The following is a 12,399-nucleotide window of genomic DNA, read 5'->3' as shown; positions in this document are numbered from 1 at the left end:
AGTATAAAAAGTACCTTGTAAGAGTTCCCTGTGGCTTAATTAACAAGTGCATTGGTGTTTTTCAAGTGTTTTAGAAAACCAGGTGAATGGTGTTCTATTAAGTCCTTATTGAACACCTGTGGAATTCAGTGGGATATTACTAAGTTTCATGGACGTTGGATCAAATCCTTACAGCAAAGGCCTTGTTATTGTTATGACTAGCTAAGAAGCTTTAAAGGGGCAAAGTACTAATGAAAAGAAGATCTAGGCCTCTTACAGGGAAATATGTGCCTGAATATTGACTTCTAAAAATTAGAACTTATTTAAATTCCAGCATTACCTATCTCCATTTTTGCACAGAGTAACAAAGAGTCACTTTAAGCTTTGCTACTCCCTTTACTTTAAACCAGCCTAGTGTGAAGCTCTCAGCTATTGATGAGACAGTGATGGTTACAAAGGAGGTGATGGATTTATTTTTGCCCTTGCTTTTTATGACTGCCCTTGCAATTGTCTGAAATGTGGGATCTTGTGCAAGTGCCCTTGCTGATAGCCTCTCTGAAAGATTGGGATTCACATCCCACAATTATACACTTCAGCTTCTTCTCAGAGAGCCAAGAGCTGGGCTAAATCGAGGCTCGTGACCTTTCCTACAGGTAACACCTTTTTACCTTCACTCTCTAACTGCTCTTTTGGAGTGTGAGTCAGATGCTGACATGAGTAGCCTGAAATCAAATAATTTGCAAAACTGGGAATGCAATACAATGTCTGAGGTCTCCAGGTGGCTGGAATTCTCCAGAATATGGCTTGGTTCTAGCAAGGAACTGCATTTAACTTACATTTAGCAGCTATTCTTGCATCCTCTCTAGTGCAGAGGGTTTCATGACCATTCCCATAGTGTTTTGACTTGGATGAAGTGACAGTCTTTCCCACTAAAGAGTCAGAAGTATTTGCAGCAGAATACTGGAGGGATCAGACTGTAAGGTGTGGAAATTTGACAGTGAAATCAGAACTGACTCTATTTGCATGACTTTGTCCCTATCTTGTGGGTGACAGAAAAAGAATAGAGAATAGTAAAACACCCAAACCAAATATTTATGCAGAACAAGAAACATTCAGCTGCTACTTTTAATCATTTGTGCATCATTAGAGACTTCTCATCAGACACTTGATCTCAGCACAGTGCTCAGGCCATTAAGATGGTGTGCTCTGATGAGCTCTTGGAATAGCTGCATAAACAAGGTATAGGAATATACTGTATTTAGCCCAACCAAAATGTCAAGGATCAAAATCTCCAAAATATTATAATGTATTGTGTGCTTGGATCCAGGATCATTGGTTTGGGCTTCTCCACATTATGAAAACGGATTAAATTTAAAAGTCTCTAAGGTCCTATAGAAGGATGGACCTTGAGGCTTGTCACAACAGTAGATCCCTGTCACATGTGAGATAGATGAATATCCTTGGAAGATGGGAGTTCATTGATGCTCTAAGGTATCTTCTCCAAAGGGGAATAGATATGTATTAAGCCATGCTTCATAAAATTCGTTTCCTCTCCAGTACCTGGAAAAACCTGAAAAGTAATAGCCCTGAGTGTTAACACAGGAGTGATCAGGCATTCAGCTAAGCGTGGCTTGCTGTGCCTTTTCACTCGGGGATGTTAGACAGCTCTGTCTTGGAAAAGGGCCTTGACTTTTGAAGGACAAGAGAACCAATTTGTTTCCTACCGATTGCTCTTGCCAAAACCAGCATGCACCAGTGATAAAGCAGAGGTGACAAAGACAGAGCTGAGCTCAACTCTTGGGTAGTTAATGTGTTTCCTTGTAATATCCCACAAATGTAATGCTTTGCCTTTCCTCCTGCAGCACCCCTTGTGGATTCCAGCTCGGGTCACAGCAGTTCAGCAATGCTGATGTTGTTGTCTGTGGTGTTTGTGGGCTTGGCTGTTTTTTTAATCTACAAATTCAAGAGGTAAGCTGAAAAACTTTGGGATGGGAGGAGGAGACTCTGGGTGGTTTACAGGAAACCTAGGCAGAGTTGTGCCTGAATTGCAAATGTAGAGTGAATTATGCTGGCCTAAGGCTTAGATGAATGTAGTTCCCTATTTCTCATATTAGAGAGAAAACCATCTACTGCCGTTTCACCACAAAGTTGGTGCTCCAAATGTTCCCCAAGAGCTCAGAAATCATCTTCTGCTTCAGCAGATGTGTTTCAACCACAGACCAGAAATGGGAGCCCTTTGTGCTCACTGAATACTGAGACACAAAGCAAGCTTAGTCAAAAACCACAGGATGGATGACTTCACACAGTCTATACCCACCTGGCCAGCTGCCTTAGTGCAGCAGCATCTCATTTGTATCTTGCAAAGTGAATAGGTTAGTCTTGCAGAGGAACGGGTGTGATTATGTTAAAGGTGGGAGACTCAAAGCCAGAAAAATTTGTGTAAAGCATCAAAATGCCTTTGGGAATCTCTGCTGAGATTTACCGTGACAGATGTTAACATAAACCTTTTGCTTCCAGACATCAGGCAGGGCCAGGGCTGGCCCATGGCACTTGGCTGCTGCAAGCTGTGAAGCAAAATATGTGATAAGAATGGCCTATTTACTGAAGGTCTGCTTTATGGGGATGTATTTTAGGCAGATGGACCTCCTTAGGAGGAACTTTGCATTCAGTACAGTTCTCACAGTATAAAGTGGTCTGCATGCTTAGATCCTGACCAGTGGCAAAATATTGTATTAGAAACATAAGCTGAGTCTGACTTAAAAAAAAATTAATAAGTAAAACTTTCTGGACGTAGTAGTTCCTCTAAATGAAAAACTAGAGCTTTTCCTGTCCAGATCTAGCTATATGTTTCTTTCTCCAGCTTTTCTGCACCCTAGAATAAGGCTAGTATTCTCTAAGGATGTTAGTGGGATACAAACAATATTCAAAATTAAATGATATGATAAGTCAGGCATCTATTCTAGTCTCCAGGTTTAAAGTTTCCCTCCTTGCTAACAACTTGCATTAACCATTGTCATAATCTGTAAGTGGCACTCCTTCTAGTGCTTGATCCTGTGCACACTGATATGTTATCAAGGTCCCACTGACTTCAGTGGCCCAGGACAATTTCCAGGGAATGCGTTTGTGTGACTCTGCTCTGGCACAGATTTCAAGGCCTTCAGCACGACCTCCTTATTGCAGCCTGAAATCCCCTCTCTGCTTCTGGGAGGTGGAATACAAGTTCCCAGGGGAATGGGATTCGGTTAAGGCATCGATTCAGTAGTGTGCTGGGGAGGCAGCTGGTGATTACTCTCACACCCAGATGTAGGATGAGGAAGGCAAAGAAGTCTTTCTGGGAGATGTGACAAGATGTGGGTACAACTCTGTGTAAGACATGCTTTCCCTTGTGTCTTGGTGAGATGGTTTCCTAGGTTTGGCCTGATGTCTCTGGTCCTGTGGTCAGCAGTTACTGGGAAGAAGGGTCTGTATATTCCAGCTGCCAGAGACCAGTGAGGAGCTTGTTAATCCACTTTGCTTTGGCAGTCTCCGGGTCACGTTCTGCTACTACAGCTCATAAAACTGACTCTTGTACTACTTAAGCACCCTGAGCTTTGAGTATAGCAGCCATCAGCTGTCTACTGTGCTCCAGGGCTGTGGAGACCCTGCCTTGTTAAAATCTGTCTGAAAGTTGAGTGTATTACAAATTGGAGGTGAGGAGGAAGGTGGTTAAAGCATCAGTTCTGCTTAGCCCAAGATCTTATTAGCTGGCTGTCCTCTCTTATCTTTCTGTCCCAAAGGAGAAAAACCCAGATCAAATTGACAAAGTTCAGGATAAGTCATATACACAGAGTGTTCTCAGCTTGATTTTTCAGAACAGAAAGCAACTTTTCAGCTCTGTCTAAAACCCCTGGCTCAGTGGAGCAGAAGTGAGATCATGCAACGATTCTTAATGGAAAAAGGGGGGCAAACCCAAAAGCTTTCCTGTAGCTCTCAGTGATGCAGAGGTCCATTAGCCATGTGTACTTTTCTGATAAATGCTGGTCCCAGCCTGAATACAGAACTTCTGCTTACAGGGAAAGGTTATGGGAGAGCATAGGCTGACAGGATTTTTTAATTCTACAAATTCAAAAATCTGGTGCTTTGCTGGTTTGCACACAAACTCCTTGTTAAGAGTCCATCAATTTATAGACTCAGCAGGCTTGTTAAACACTGCTGCCAGAGAGATGCTTATTGAGGAGGTCCCAGTGGAAAAGGAAGGAAGAGGGGAAAAAGTATGGAAATAATCTGTAAAAAAGTTGTTTATTTTCTGGAAGATTGAGCATATATCAGTCAATGCTGTGTGTGTGAGGGCTGAGCAGTGGTGGGGCTATGGGGCAGTTGATGTGTGTGTCCTGGGACAGCCAGAAGTGTGTGCTTGTTTGTGCTCAGAGTGATGTGGTTGTGGCCACCTGTGTCTGTGCTGGGAGGCACAGCAGGATTAGGTATTTGGGTATGGATTCACATATGTACAGCCATCTCAGCTTCTTTTTTCCCTAACTCTCTGAAGTACCTTGGCTCTGTGCCTCTCAATTCTAAAGAGCTTTTCTCACCTTTCCACTCAAAGTTCAGAGATGATCACTGCTCTGCTGTTGCATTGTTTGGAAGCAAAATTAAGTCTTCTAGTATCTCCAGACATATTCTCATGTCTGTATACATCTCCAGACAAGTTCTGGGCTCTATGGGAATCCTATGGGAATGCATTAGTTCTCTCTCATTCCCTGTGTAGCTCCTATATCTTCTGGTGATATTTAAGGCATATTTAAACATTAGAAGGTAGGAGAAAGGGAGATCATGAGATTTGTCAGCTGCTGCTGAACATCCCAAATATGTCCTGGCTTGCTGCTGGTTAAGAACAGAATGCCAAATCAAGCCAATAGCACAAATTGGTTGAGGCCAGAACTTCACTGGCATAAAATCAGCATAGATCTATTGAATTCATGACTGCTGAGGCAATTTCCACTGCTTTCGGTTTCTGACATATCCAACAGCACATAGATCAGCATAAAGATACAAAGATACAGCATTTTATATTACTTCTTTTGAACACATCTTCTCTCTCTCTCTCTCTCTCTCTCTCTCTCATGTGCTTTAAGGAACTGAAAATATTCTCCAAATTTTCCTGATTGAATTAGTGTGAACTGCATGGCACAAAGACTTCCTAAGAGCATTAGGAAAAAGTCAAATTCCAACAGGCAATGCAGTCCTGGCAACCCCAGTGATGCTTAACTCATTCCTTTTCAGTTCTCTCATTTTAAACTTGCATTCCTCCAGGGATTACTGCCTAACTGTCTAGGCCTGTATAACTATCTGTCTACCTAACTGATTATCAAGGATATCATTCTAGCAGGCCAAGGTAACTTTGCTTGGGAGAAGGAGGAAGAAATAATCCCTTCACTTCCTTGGCTTCCTGGACAGCAAGGGAAAATAAGTCCCTGCAAACTTGCATGATCCATAGCATGACAAACTGGTTTTTGCAATGAAATGGTAACAAATAGACTTTGGATGGGTGTTATAAGGTCCAAATCCTTTCTGTACTCTGAGGCAGGAACAATTCTTTATAACTCTTTCAGATGTGGCAATTTCTTCTGAGTCAGTGTGGGCCTGTCAGCAGCAACAAGCCCAGCAATATTTTTGCTCTGTTGATACTAGTGCCAAATTGATTTTTACTTTGAGTTTCCAATGCACCACTGATCATGTAATAAATACTGGGAGAGTTGACAATTGCAGCTGATGGTACTTAGTTGATTGCTGCTCTCTGAGCTGAGTGCAGTGTCCACTGTGTGCACGATTTCTCATTTAAAAGGGCAGAACACTGAAGTTTTCAGCTGGGGGAGCCTTTGTGCACAGGATATGAAGACAATGGTCTGAGATTTGAAATACCTTTAGGCTGTTACTGGAATTAGTGGATGCTGAGGGCACTTTCAGAGATGAACATCTCTGTGGTACTTTCACCATTCTGAGAGCTCATACTTCTCATCACTGCTGGTGCTGCATTTCTGGGATTGTTTACACTTATTTTGTCTCGCTAATAAATGATGTGCTGAGAATCCCTGTGTTACAAAACATAACCTCTCATTTTCCTTTCCTGTGCAGGAAAATCCCTTGGATTAACATCTATGCCCAAGTTCAGCATGACAAGGAGCAGGAAATGATTGGCTCTGTCAGCCAAAGTGAAAATGCCCCCAAAATCACTCTGAGTGAGTTCACAGACCCCGAGGAGCTGATGGACAAAGAGCTGGACACACGAGTGATGGGTGAGAGACAGCTCTCAGCTGAGTTTTGTTTCACAGCCTGGCTGAAGATGTTGGTCTTTTGGGTATTAGGAGAAGCAGTGACTGTGACCCCGGGTACAAGCAGAGCCCTGAGGCACTCAGATAGGGAATAAATCTCTCTCAGCAGCATGGCAATGGAGTTTCTCTTACAGCTTTGCAGCTTTTCCCAGGGTAGGCACCTGGAGGAGCAGTAGGTGTGCAGAAGTTAGTAATAGCTGTGGCTCACACCTATTCCTGCTCATGACCCTGCCTCTCCTGTGGAGGAGTGCCAAATTCCCTAATTCCCTGCTCCCTCAGAAGAATCAGCTGATCCAAGCTTACGCTGTTGGTGTGCTACGATTACAAGCAAATATGTCCCTAACAGCTTAATGAGTTTACTTCTGGTCAGCTGAGCTGTAGTAATTGAGTTTTCTGCATGCTCCCTGCTTATTGCAAATACATAAAAGGATGTGTTACTTTTAAGCGTCTTTTCTGTCTTTACACTTACGCTACCACATCCTAAGGAGGAGTGAGAAGCAATATGGACCACACTGTTGAAGCCGCTGGACTGATTCTCTTCTCCATTTTCTCCTCCACAGGAAGCATCTCAACAATTGCCAACAGTGAAAGCACAAAGGAAATCCCCAACTGCACTAGTGTTTAATACTGAGAATCCACTTGGTCTACAGCATTTCTGACTTTTTATTTGTAATTATTATTGTTATAATTATTATTATTATTATTATGAAAAAAGAAAGAGTTATATGTCATTATTATCATTTGGGAGGGGATGGGGTGGGCTTTTTGTGTTTACCAGGGCTGCATTCATAAATAGCAGGGGTACTTCATATTTAGGAAATGAACATCAGATTAGAAATAAAAAGCAATGAATGAGTCAAGTGTGCAATGAATTTGAATGCCAGCCTCCTGTTAAATGCAGGAATTAAGTATTCAAATCCAACAGATAGGTATTGCACCTTAGGCAACATGTTGTAAGTAAATTGTCCCTTTTCAGGCCTTTTCAAAATAAATCATGAATCAGCTGCTTCATCTTGCCAGAGGGTTCAGACTGGGTTGTTGGACCAGGCTCTGCAACATGCCAGCATCCCTCGCTTTCCAGTGACATGCATGTCTCAGCTTTTTGCAGGATCTTGCCTCTTTTAATTGCTTTTAATTTCAGTCACCCTCTGGCACTGTTGACTGCTGAGAAAGGAAAAAAAAATAAAATCAGAGCAAACACACACGTCAGTGTTCCTTGGACTACAGATTGGCTGGAGGGGACAGTACCACAAGCAGTGGAGGAGCAAGCCTGAGTTTATGAATGCAGCCCGAACCCTGTGCATGTGAATAGCGAGGATGCCGAAGGCCTACTGTAGATAATTACAATGTACATAGCTTTTTATTTCTTGGGAAATAATTTAATGTTTAGTAAAAGAAGAGATGTTTAAAAGAAAACCTGAACCACACACACACATGCACGCCCACGTGCACACACACACACACGCACACGCCAGCCAAACAGGGACCCTGGTGAGCACTTGAATCACACTTTGGTTCCAAGCGTGTTCCAGTTGTCTGTCATATTTCAATCTGACACTGCTGTCTATAAACAGAATAGTTTATTTCTTTATGTATAACTGAAAGCCTTTTTTTTTCATATATGTATATATATATAGTGTCATTTCCTGTGGTGGAGCAGAAAAAGATATTAACAGGCCAGACTATGAGCCTGTCATGAATATTTTAATTACGTTTATCATCTATTCATCTCTGTCACTGTTGCCCACTTCTGAGAATGATCTTGGTGGCATCTATTAGTGAAAATGAGGAAAAGAATCCTGAAATTATCACCACCTCAGTGTGGGCAAGTATCAGTGGCCTTGCTATACGCAGTACAACCTCAGCTCAGCAGTGGGGCAGGTTGCAGTGGCTTTATTCCCTGGGGGAAGGCATGCTTTTAGCAGTTAAGCTGATGAAGTGAAGTGCTATTTAGGATGTGTAAGAGTAGTAAATTTTGGCTGAACATGATGTATGTGATTAGGGACTGCTCTTTGGAGGGGCAGTGGAGGGTCAGACCTGCATAAATGAGCTATGGAAGGTCTTTCTTGTGAGTGCTGCAGAATGCCAGCTTCCAATTCAGAATGGAGATTTCTGCATGCTGGGTTGGTGTTTTCTGGTTAGAACAGGGAGGTTAATGAGGAAAATGCATTGAAAAAACTCTTCAGAAATTTTCTTTGACACTGAATTGAGGATATCCCTATGAAGTGCTGGAGTTTTGGGGCAAGAGGTTGATTTAGTGGTGAGTTACTTTTATTTGTTTTTCTTGAGTTGATGATGTCAAAAATGAACCTTATTCTGCAGAGTATTGACTTGTATGACCCAGCAGGAGGGGAAGGAAGATTGGAGGCATATCTAGGAAGATGTCCTAGTGCTTGTCTGGTAACAGGAGGCAGAAATGACAGCAGATGACAACGTTTGTTATAATTTCTTAGTATCTGGATACAGGACCTCAATCACCTTTAATATACCTGGGCTGGAATGAGGAGATGGCTGGTATTTAGGTGTTACTTGCTATCTCTCTGCATTGCAACAGGCCAGTGGGCTACAAACCAGCCTCAGCTACATGTGTTCACTCTGTTAATGGGTTGGAATGTCTTTCAAAGGTTAAAATCCTGATAGCTCTGCAGGTGGAGAGAAAAGTGGTTAAACATAGTTTTGCAGAACTCAGGAGGTATTTCAAGATTAAAATTGTAAACTCAAAAAATAGGGAAAAACTGTTTCCTGATAAGTACTAAAACTAAATATTCTCAGTTCTTCTCCATTTCAGTGAGGTTTGTGGGCCTTTTCTGTTGATTTAAAAATACTTCTCTTCTGTTTTCCCCCTCACTTTCCTGCTCTGGTTTCTAATGCAAGGTGAAGAGCGATGGCTGTATTATTCTATTTAACCTTGGTTTCCATCCGTCATGAGTGCATAAATGGTTGCATTACTGTCTCTGTTCTACTGAAACACCAAAGTAGTTTACAGTAATGGCCCAGTCTGGTGATAAGACTCTTAGCACAAGGCCATAGCTCCCCATTTAGGTATAGATGGGAGGGGTGTACATACACAATGGTCCCATGGGCTAAAATGTGGGCTGATCTCAGTCTTTGCTGATCATTAGGATTTGAGGTACTGCTTTGGTGAGCTGCTGCAGAGCACTGAATCTAAAATACTCCTTATTTTCTGTATTAACTTTTTTCTTTATAAACCACGAGGCAAAGTGAAAATGTTCATTGTTGTTTGGAATTTTATAGGTTTCTCATCGGCTTGATCTCACATTATTTTTCCTAGAAAGGCAGAGGTTTACAGTTTTCACAATTTCTTTTCTTAATTTCTTTTCACATTTTTTTTTACATTTTATTCCTGTACACTTTTAAAAATTGCTGTTATATGTCTCAAATGGCAGGACGTAAGAAGGAAAAATTGGGAGTAAGCTGTAGAAAAAAATGGAAAAAATTGCACTTCTCAAAAAGAAATTTAATCTCAGTGAAGGTTGAGAAATTTCTGAATGAAACTTTTGGAGAAACATCTGTCTAGAATGTCGTTTTCCATCCAAAATGATCCTAAAGTTTCCTGCAAAGCAAACGAGAAAAATCTATGGGGCCAAAACTGTATGTCAGAGAAACCTGACTGAGTCTTATGTTTGCTCAAACTTCCTCTTCCATGGGACTTGGTGGGTGTCACTCCCTCTCAATGTAGTTTGTCACATGCTGTCAGGACCAGCGTGTGTGCTCCAGGCATGTCCCCAGGGTGTGCAGGGACCATATTTGCCAGGTCATACCTGCTTCTTTATGGCACAGCCATGGCTGATGGTGGCTGAAAAAAGCTTGTGTTCATGACTGAAATCATATCCTTTAGGATACTAGGAGGGTAATTACTGCATTCCTCTCTATCCATGGGACCTCTGTAAGGTTTGGATTGGGCAGCCCAGCCCTGTTTACCAATTTTTTGAATGTCCTGAGCTGCAGTGTTAGCACAGACTGGAGTATTGGCCACTTTTATTTGTCTGTGTCTTGCTGGGAAATAACAACTTGGGGTTGTCATTAGGGTTTTTTCCCCTGCAAGTTTTACCCCTGAGGAAAATGTAGTGGAAACCCTTGAAGCTGTAGATCATTATTTACCTGAGTAGTGAGGGAAAGAGGCAATAGCATCAGTGGAACATAAACAGGTCCCACATTGTAATTATGTAAGAAGAGGAAAGAGAGAGAGACAGAGAGCAAGAGACTGAGCCAGTGCCCTGTATCGCTGCCAGCCTTTCCCCCATGATGGATTAGCTGTAATTTAGGAATAATGCATGAGGTCTGGAGACTAGATGCAGCTTCTGGCTTTGTGTGGCTGACAATCTGGTATAAACCATGAACAGACCCTCTGTGTAGTTTAACCAGTACTCGAGAACCCTAGTGCTAAACCTGGAAGGATCAGAGGTGAGACCGGAGTGACGGGGGACTACAGCGTGCTTCAGACACAGTTGCCATCAGTAAGAGCATGTGCAGGAAGTGTGCACTTTCTTCTGGGCTAAACTTTGGTTTCGTGGATGTACAAAGATGTCCTGATGTCCTGTTCTCCTCCCTTTCCCTTCAATCAGCTCCCACACACATTCCAGGTCTAACAAACTGAACCAGAATCCTCACATTCTTTCTGATGATGTTGGACAGTGCATTAAACCCAAACCACCACTGTGGTTTCAAAGGATTAAATGAGACAGACAATTGCAATACCTGTATTGAACACAGTAATACAATTGCATGAGTCATATATATACATATATATATATACTGTTCTTGGTTTTATTGTTCCATTTGAATATTTCTACTGTAAAAAAAGGCAGTGGTTTTGAAATTGTTGAAAATAAATGTATTTTTGTACATCAGAGTTACCCCTGGATGCTTTTTCAATCCTTGTTCTTTTTAGATTTCCTTTTGGCAAAGTCTTCTTTCTCTTCTGAATTTCCCGTGCCATATCTGTTCCTCCAACTCTGTTGTTCAGGGTCATGAATGCACATGGGGTGTCAACAGAGAAATGTTTTAAGGCTAGAATTTTAAGATAAAAGAGTAAACATCTACCTCTCCTTCCTTCTTAGTGCTGCTCTCCAAAAATAATTATCTTCTTACTTTTCGTTCTACAGGCTGATTCTCTTTGGAGCCTCAGAGGTGGGTGAATAGGAGGAGAGAACTCTTTGCTTTTGCAAACACAACCCCATGAATCCCATGCTCTCACCTATCTGATTTTAGCCTGTGAAGTGCCAATGTGAGAAAAAAAAAAAAAGAAAAAGTTTCTTCACTCCTTGGCACAAGAGACTGTTTAAAAACAGAAGAGAGCATGGAAGAATGTCTCTGGACATCTATTAGCCATCTCCACCCATGCACATGCATGCATACCCCACCCTTCCCCCTTTCCTTTAGCTCTGAGGTCCATAAACTGCAGTTGTTTGTGTTTTTCCTTTAAGTCAGAAAGCTGAAAAAGGCAGGCAGTGAAGGACTCGTTTGGCCATCCCCAAGTGTGATATATTGAGATGCCTCCAGCATCACAGAAGACCTCTCAGCTTTTGAAGTATTTTGTGTCTGCCCCTCTTTACAGCAGTGATAGTGTAACACTTGTGTTCCTGGGATCCTGAACTACAAGTTATGGACAGACAAGCACGAATGATGAAAGTGCCATGGCTTAACAAGCTACCACTGAGACCCCATGCTCCACTGTTCAGAAATCCAGCTAAGTGCAGCTGTGAAGTCAAGTGCAGGCACTTAAACTTCATAGCCTACATGAGCAGTAGCTCAATCTTTGCCTGAATCCAGCTGTTTTTCTGTCATGGATGGACCTCTTATTCCCTTTATTAAAGGCAGTGCAAACGTTGTTTGCTACATTATGAAATTCTCTTGGTTGTGCGAAATACCCCTCTGTCAGGGAATGTGGTGCTGCTCAGGAAAATGGATCATAACTGCTCCTGGAGTCAGCTCATCACTGTCTTGTTCCACTCATGGCACCACACACTTCACCAGGCTGAGGCCGTGCTTAGCTGACTTTGCCTTCTGCCCTGGTCTTCCTTTTCCCTTGGCCCTCTCCCCAGTGAAGTACTCTGATTATTAAGGACTATCAAAGCACCATTGCATTACT

General features: G+C 42.1%; 1 protein-coding gene across 1 annotated transcript in view; it reads left to right on the top strand.

The window, feature by feature from the left end:
• The window catches only part of SORCS3 (sortilin related VPS10 domain containing receptor 3), a 280,734-nt gene extending 269,574 nt beyond the window's left edge, over positions 1–11,160 (top strand). The window contains 3 exon segments of the mRNA XM_032116124.1: positions 1,842–1,947; positions 6,091–6,251; positions 6,848–11,160. Coding sequence (XP_031972015.1) covers positions 1,842–1,947; positions 6,091–6,251; positions 6,848–6,912 — 332 coding nt within the window. The 3' untranslated portion in view covers positions 6,913–11,160.
• Positions 11,161–12,399: the final 1,239 nt, after the last annotated feature.

The sequence above is a fragment of the Corvus moneduloides genome, chromosome 8 (assembly GCF_009650955.1).
Source record: "Corvus moneduloides isolate bCorMon1 chromosome 8, bCorMon1.pri, whole genome shotgun sequence".
Taxonomy (NCBI): domain Eukaryota; kingdom Metazoa; phylum Chordata; class Aves; order Passeriformes; family Corvidae; genus Corvus; species Corvus moneduloides.
Note: the sequence above shows the minus strand (reverse complement) of the source record. Positions and strands in the feature narration are given on the sequence as shown.